The following is an 8,855-nucleotide window of genomic DNA, read 5'->3' on the forward strand; positions in this document are numbered from 1 at the left end:
TTTAGACAAATATCAGTATTGAGGAATACATGAAATAAAGTAATAGACTGTAGTTTTAAGATATTTACAGACAGACGGACTGTTTTTCATTTTGTAATCTTGGTTAGTATTGCGTACTGAGAGGAAGCCATCTCCGGGCTGTTGTGCGGTAATGGCTTTTGGAGCCGGTGTGTTTTGGCTGTGTGTACGTAGCAAATAGAGAGAGAGAGAATGAGATATGGAGAACACTAAACTTATCTCTTCGTCCAGACCTGCAACGTGAGGCAGATGTCAAGTCCTGAGGAGCTGCAAGCTGCCGCCGGAACCACAGCCACATTGTTGACTTTATCCCCGTAGTGCTGCCTGATTCCCACGGCTGACTGCGTGACTTGACACAGTGACTCTGACTGCGTGACTGAGCACAGTGACTCTGACTGCATCCCAAATGCCACACTATTCCCTATATAGCGCCTTACTTCTGATCATACTTTTAATCAGATCCCTATGAGCTCTGGTCAAAAGTAGTGCACTATATAGGGGAATAGACTGCCATTTGGGATGCGAACCAGCTGACTCTGATCTCTCTCTCTCTCTCTCTCTCTGCTTTCTTATAATCTACCATTAAGCAGCTGAAGCCTGAAGCTAACTAGAACCCTGCTGATGGGGATCAGCTGGTGGAGAGGGAGAATGGCAGATTCCTCTGCTTCAGCTGGTGGAGAGGGAAAATGGCTGATTCTTTGCTTCAGCTGGTGGAGAGGGAGAATGGCTGATTCCTCTGTTTCAGCTGGTGGAGAGGGAGAATGGCGGATTCCTCTGCTTCAGCTGGTGGAGAGGGAGAATGGCTGATTCTTCTGTTTCAGCTGGTGGAGAGGGAGAATGGCTGATTCCTCTGTTTCAGCTGGTGGAGAGGGAGAATGGCTGATTCTTCTGTTTCAGCTGGTGGAGAGGGAGAATGGCTGATTCCTCTCCTTCAGCTGGTGGAGAGGGAGAATGGCTGACTCCTCTCCTTCAGCTGGTGGAGAGGGAGAATGGCTGACTCCTCTGCTTCAGCTGGTGGAGAGGGAGAATGGCTGACTCCTCTGTTTCAGCTGGTGGAGAGGGAGAATGGCTGACTCCTCTGTTTCAGCTGGTGGAGAGGGAGAATGGCTGATTCCTCTGTTTCAGCTGGTGGAGAGGGAGAATGGCTGATTCTTTGCTTCAGCTGGTGGAGAGGGAGAATGGCTGATTCTTTGCTTCAGCTGGTGGAGAGGGAGAATGGCTGATTCCTCTGCTTCAGCTGGTGGAGAGGGAGAATGGCTGATTCCTCTTCTTCAGCTGGTGGAGAGGGAGAATGGCTGATTCTTTGCTTCAGCTGGTGGAGAGGGAGAATGGCTGATTCCTCTGCTTCAGCTGGTGGAGAGGGAAAATGGCTGATTCCTCTGCTTCAGCTGGTGGAGAGGGAGAATGGCTGATTTCTCTGCTTCAGCTGGTGGAGAGGGAGAATGGCTGATTCCTCTGCTTCAGCTGGTGGAGAGGGAGAATGGCTGATTCCTCTGCTTCAGCTCCTGTTCGTCCTCTTCCATTTGATTAGGCAGACAGTGGAGTAGTGGAGGTGCTGTTAGCCACAGGGTTTCGTTCCATCCCTGCGCTACTGGCAGGGGTGGCAAATAGCACCCTATTCCCTTATTAGTGCACTACTTTTGACTGGGCTCTAGTCAGCCGTAGTGCACTACAGTATTTAGGGAGTAGGGTGCCATTTGGAACGGATACCGAGAGGTAGAGCTCTGAGTTTTTGTCTCTGTCTGGCACGGATGGCTTCAGTTGTGTTGTTAACCCCAAGGCCATGTCAGGAAATACATTTTTGAAGAGGGTAATTATTAAGATGTAACCCCGGGGTGGCTCCCCCCCTCTCTTCACCCCGCGGACACTGGAGTCTCTATTCAAAGTATCTTCTTACAGTAATTATTCACTGGTGGCTGGTGTCCAAAAAAACTCAACAATCAAATAAAATACCTGATTGAATCACTTGAAAAGAATCCAAACTAAAGTGATATACTGTATGATACCATATAATCTACCCATGGATAAATTATTGATATAAAAAACTGAATGTTTTAGTTATGTGCCAAAGAAGAGCACAGTGGTGGTTGCTAAGGCTTCACTTAATGGGGGATCCACATCAAGAACACAAAGAAGAGCACAGTGGGGGTTGCTAAGGCTTCACTTAATGGGGGATCCACATCAAGAATACAAAGAAGAGCACAGTGGTGGTTGCTAAGGCTTCACTTAATGGGGATCCACATCAAGAATACAAAGAAGAACACAGTGCGGGTTGCTAAGGCTTCACTTAATGGGGGATCCACATCTAGAATACAAAGAAGAGCACAGTGGTGGTTGCTAAGGCTTCACTTAATGGGGATCCACATCAAGAATACAAAGAAGAGCACAGTGGTGGTTGCTAAGGCTTCACTTAATGGGGATCGACATCAAGAATACAAAGAAGAACACAGTGGTGGTTGCTAAGGCTTCACTTAATGGGGGATCCACATCAAGAATACAAAGAAGAACACAGTGCGGGTTGCTAAGGCTTCACTTAATGGGGATCCACATCAAGAATACAAAGAAGAGCACAGTGGTGGTTGCTAAGGCTTCACTTAATGGGGATCCACATCAGGAATACAAAGAAGATCACAGTGGGGGTTGCTAAGGCTTCACTTAATGGGGGATCCACATCAAGAATACAAAGAAGAGCACAGTGGGGGTTGCTAAGGCTTCACTTAATGGGGATCCACATCAAGAATACAAAGAAGAGCACAGTGGTGGTTGCTAAGGCTTCACTTAATGGGGATCCACATCAAGAATACATAATAAATCATAAACAAGTTAACTAAAGCCAATGTTTTGGTCTCTCCACTCCCACCATTTAATATGCCATAGAATCGGCCAATCCAATATGAAACATTTATAAAATGAGCATGACTGAAGAATATGTTTTAGTTATGTGGAATATGTTTTAGTTATGTGGAATATGTTTTCGTTATGTGGAATATGTTTTCGTTATGTGGAATATGTTTTAGTTACGTGGAATATGTTTTCGTTATGTGGAATATGTTTTAGTTATGTAGAATATGTTTTCATTATGTGGAATATGTTTTCGTTATGTGGAATATGTTTTAGTTATGTGGAATATGTTTCAAACCGTGATGCCCCAAAAGAACCCCAGGAAGAATAGGTCTAATTAAGTTGTCAGTTAACGGGGATTCATAATAATGAAGGCAAACCAATCCTTTAGTTTCTCACGGCTTCGCTGCTTGAACCCCTCTCTGATTCAGAGGGTTTGGGTTAAATGCGGAAGACACATGTGCATCTGACTAGGTATCCCCCTTTCCCTTTCCCTAATGAATAATTAATCACAGCTCTCAAACTCATTCCATGGAGGGCTGAATGTGTCTGTGCGTTTTCACTCTTCCCTTGTACTTGAACTCTCCTCACCTGCTTGTCTAGGTCTTCATTGATTAGTTAGGAACTCCCCTCACCTGCTTGTCTAGGTCTTCATTGATTAGTTAGGAACTCCCCTCACCTGCTTGTCTAGGTCTTCATTGATTAGTTAGGAACTCCCCTCACCTGCTTGTCTAGGTCTTCATTGATTAGTTAGGAACTCCCCTCACCTGCTTGTCTAGGTCTTCATTGATTAGTTAGGAACTCCCCTCACCTGCTTGTCTAGGTCTTCATTGGAAACAAATTGAAAGGAAATAACAAAACCAGCAGCCATTGGGCCCTCACATGGAATGAGTTGGACACCCCTGGAATAAATGAAGAATAACCCACTGAATTAAAGCCAGGGTTTTGGGTCTCTCCAGTCCAGCCATCTAATATGCCATATGATCTGCCCGTGCACTATAAACATGGATAAAACAAACATGAGTGAGGAATTTGTTTCATTTATGAGTCAGGATGAATTCAGTGAACTAAAGCCAATGTTTATGAGTCAGGATGAATTCAGTGAACTAAAAAGCCAATGTTTATGAGTCAGGATGAATTCAGTGAACTAAAGCCAATGTTTATGAGTCAGGATGAATTCAGTGAACTAAAAAGCCAATGTTTATGAGTCAGGATGAATTCAGTGAACTAAAAAGCCAATGTTTATGAGTCAGGATGAATTCAGTGAACTAAAGCCAATGTTTATGAGTCAGGATGAATTCAGTGAACTAAAGCCAATGTTTATGAGTCAGGATGAATTCAGTGAACTAAAGCCAATGTTTATGAGTCAGGATGAATTCAGTGAACTAAAGCCAATGTTTATGAGTCAGGATGAATTCAGTGAACTAAAGCCAATGTTTATGAGTCAGGATGAATTCAGTGAACTAAAAAGCCAATGTTTTGGGCCTCTCCATTCCAGCCAGGTTCTGTGGAGACCCTGGTACCCCAGCCAGGGGAAAAAGAGAAGGACGTAGTTTAATCTACAAGTCTGAGGTTACCTTCAGCTGTAGTGCCCCCTATGTCCTGGTGGGGTCAACTACACGCATCTGTCAGGACGACAGCACCTGGAGCGGCTCTCAGCCACGATGCATAGGTAGGTAACAACATCATACTGTAACTGCTACAGTCTATAGGTAACAACAACATCATACTGTAACAGCTACAGTCTATAGCAGTGGTTCTTAACCTTGTTGGAGGTACTGACCCCCACCAGTTTCATATGCGCATTCACCGAACCCTTCTTAATTGGAAAAATAAAATTCAAAACATAGGTATATATTTTACTGGTGCACAAAATGAACCGTGCATCAACATCAGTGTTCAAAGAACAAAACCATTAAAACATGATTTTCACACAAAAACAAAAACATAATAATGAATATTTACTGCAAATCAGTGTGACTTCTGCTGTTGCCTTTCAGAGACCAGTTCAGAAATGCGCGGCTTCACCTTGGCAAGTGCCACTCTCATGTCATTTTCGCAACAAAGTCTGTTCCTTTTCTTCGTTTTTATGTCCAGCATCCTCGAAAAGGATTGCTCGCAAAGATATGTTGTAACAAACGGTATGAAAATCTCCAGAGCTTCCTTAGCAATAACAGGGTACGTTACCATTTGTTGACACCAAAACGTTGAGAGCGTTGTTGTTCTGAAGAGTTGCTGTTGTACCTGGCTCTGCTGAATTTCAATGATTTCATCGAGGTATTCATCATTGACATCTGTTGTCTCAACACTAAACGTGAACGGCTGTCTCACCCATGCTGGATATGACTCTCTTGTAGGGAAGTATCCGTCGAGAGACTTTGCAAGCTCATCTAAGTGCGTGGCAATTGCTTGCTTCAGTTCCGCGGGTACAGAAATGTCTCCGATTCCAGATACATCTTCGATCTTACTTACACAGTCGTCCAGCAGGGGAAAGTTTGCGAAGTTATATCGAAATCAAACGATGTACCATCACGACAGTCACAATTCGACTACTGAGCGCGCCAAATTCCCTGCAGCACAGATAGGCCAAGCGATGTTGCGTGATCACCTGCAGCCAATGATGGCCAAGCGGGCGTGTCATCACGAATCATATGAGTCGGGTGTGTGTCTTGACCTCCGCCGAACCCCTGAGACTGACTCACCAAACCCCTGGGGTTCGATCGAACCCAGGTTAAGAACCACTGGTCTATAGGTAACACCATACTGTAACAGCTACAGTCTATAGGTAACAACATCATACTGTAACAGCTACAGTCTATAGGTAACACCATCATACTGTAACAGCTACAGTCTATAGGTAACACCATACTGTAACAGCTACAGTCTATAGGTAACAACATCATACTGTAACAGCTACAGTCTATAGGTAACAACATCATACTGTAACAGCTACAGTCTATAGGTAACACCATCATACTGTAACAGCTACAGTCTATAGGTAACACCATCATACTGTAACAGCTACAGTCTATAGGTAACACCATACTGTAACAGCTACAGTCTATAGGTAACAACATCATACTGTAACAGCTACAATCTATAGGTAACATCATACTGTAACAGCTACAATCTATAGGTAACATCATACTGTAACAGCTACAGTCTATAGGTAACAACATCATACTGTAACAGCTACAGTCTATAGGTAATATCATACTGTAACAGCTACAGTATATAGGTAACATCATACTGTAACAGCTACAGTCTATAGGTAACAACATCATACTGTAACAGCTACAGTCTATAGGTAACATCATACTGTAACAGCTACAGTCTATAGGTAACAACATCATACTGTAACAGCTACAGTCTATAGGTAACATCATACTGTAACAGCTACAGTCTATAGGTAACATCATACTGTAACAGCTACAGTCTATAGGTAACACCATCATACTGTAACAGCTACAGTCTATAGGTAACATCATACTGTAACAGCTACAGTCTATAGGTAACACCATCATACTGTAACAGCTACAGTCTATAGGTAACAACATCATACTGTAACAGCTACAGTCTATAGGTAACAACATCATACTGTAACAGCTACAGTCTATAGGTAACACCATCATACTGTAACAGCTACAGTCTATAGGTAACATCATACTGTAACAACTACAGTCTATAGGTAACAACATCATACTGTAACAGCTACAGTCTATAGGTAACACCCTCATACTGTAACAGCTACAGTCTATAGGTAACAACATCATACTGTAACAGCTACAGTTTATAGGTACAACATCATACTGTAACAACTACAGTCTATAGGTAACAACATCATACTGTAACAGCTACAGTCTATAGGTAACATCATACTGTAACAACTACAGTCTATAGGTAACAACATACTGTAACAGCTACAGTCTATAGGTTAAACTAACGATGTAAATGGAATGATCCAAAATGTACCGATAGTGGCTAATATTTAACATGATAAACAAATTGTAAAAAATAAAATAAAAATGCTGTGAAAAGTCTGAGCACATAATGAAAACATTCCTTAAATCATAAATGGTAGGTTTGGTGCCAAACTGTAATTTGGAGCATGGCTAAAGAAGCCTGTTAGCATGAACCATCTTGATCTGGCAAGCTACAGTATCCCTACAAAGAGACACAGATCCAGATGGCTCGTAGGAGGCTAGAAGCCTATAGCTTGGCTCTCCAAATGTCATCCCTGCAAGCTATAAGGCCAGCGTTTCATAAACTCCACTGTGGAAAAGTTGATATGTTGATATGCTTCAGTTTGCTGCCGTATGACTGGTTTCACATTTGTCTCCAGCGATCATAAGGTCAAGTATCAAATCAAATGTCAAATCAAATTTATTTATAAAGCCCTTCTTACATCAGCTGATATAGATCTTAAACAATTGTCATTTACACTACCGTTCAAAAGTTTGGGGTCACTTAAAAATCTCCTTGTTTTTGAAAGAAATGCAAATTTTTTTGTCCATTAAAATAACTTCAAATTGATCAGAAATACAGTGTAGACATTGTTAATGTTGTAAATTACTATTGTAGCTGGATACAGCTGATTCTTTATGGAATATCTACATAGGCGTACAGAGGACCATCACTCCTGTGTTCCAATGGCACATTGTGTTAGCTAATCCAAGTTTATCATTTTAAAAGGCGAATTGATCATTAGAAAACCCTTTTGCAATTATGTTAGCGCAGCTGAAAACTGTTGTTCTGCAAATAAGCAATAAAACTGGCCTTCTTTAGACTAGTTGAGTATCTGGAGCATCAGCATTTGTGAGTTCGATTACAGGCTCAAAATGGCCAGAAACAAAGAACTTTCTTCTGAAACTCGTCAGTCTATTCTTGTTCTGAGAAATGAAGGCTATTCCATGCGAGAAATTGCCAAGAAACTGAAGATCTCGTACAACGCTTTGACTACTCCCTTCACAGAACAGCGCAAACTGGCTCTAACCAGAATAGAAAGAGGAGTGGGAGGCCCCGGTGCACAACTGAGCAAGAGGACAAGTACATTAGAGTGTCTAGTTTGAGAAACAGATGCCTCACAAGTCCTCAACTGGCAGCTTCATTAAATAGTACCCGCAAAACACCAGTCTCATCGTCAACAGTGAAGAGACAACTCTGGGATGCTGGCCTTCTAGGCAGAGTTCCTCTCTCCAGTGTTCTTTTGCCCATCTTAATATTTATATTGGCCAGTCTGAGATATTGCTTTTTCTTTGCAACTCTGCTTAGAAGGTCAGCATCCCCGGAGTCGCCTCTTCACTGTTGACTGGTATTTTGCAGGTACTATTTAATGAAGCAAAAACAAGGACATTTCTAAGTGACCCCAAACTTTTTGAACGGTAGTGTATATTTACAGTCCCCTTGTCCAACAAACAGCTGACTCATTTACCTGGATCTGACCAATAGCTGTTATTAATGTGTAAATGACGGTGCATGGAGAATGGTGTTATATCTATCAGAAAAAAGAGGGTAGATGGTGTTCCACTTAGAACCGACAATTATGCAAGACCTTATTGATCGTTTCATCAAAGGTGGTGCAATTATGAGGGATTTAAGTCAAGGTACGAATACACCATTTACGTGCGCATAATTCCTGGTCTGAATCGGGTCTGAATCGGCCCCCATATGTTTAAAAGACTCCACAAAGTGCAATCTATGCTTCCGTAGATATGACAGACTCATCATCGTGATAGTAACCCAGGGTGATTATGATCTATGTCCTTCTAGAACCATCCAGGACGACCTGTGAGAACCCGGGAACACCTGAATACGGCTCCATGAACATCAGCCTGGGCTTCAAGGTACGGTATAAAGAACTGTGTTCTGTACTAGATATCTTTTAAAGTGGAAATCTGGGATTGGTACATCCATGGTTAAAACAAATCATTTTAAACTCATAGACGGTCAGTCCTTGCATCCATAGCTCTGTCTATGAATTTGAGAGTGGTTACATT

The 8,855-nt window shown here is 42.3% G+C and overlaps 1 protein-coding gene across 1 annotated transcript in view; it reads left to right on the forward strand.

Moving 5' to 3' along the window:
• Positions 1-8,855, forward strand: part of LOC106592657 (CUB and sushi domain-containing protein 3) — a 500,234-nt gene that overhangs the window by 459,835 nt on the left and 31,544 nt on the right. The window contains 2 exon segments of the mRNA XM_045696358.1: positions 4,358-4,531; positions 8,629-8,702. Of these exon segments, the coding sequence (XP_045552314.1) occupies positions 4,358-4,531; positions 8,629-8,702 (248 nt within the window).

Source organism: Salmo salar, chromosome ssa02 (assembly GCF_905237065.1).
Source record: "Salmo salar chromosome ssa02, Ssal_v3.1, whole genome shotgun sequence".
NCBI lineage: Eukaryota > Metazoa > Chordata > Actinopteri > Salmoniformes > Salmonidae > Salmo > Salmo salar.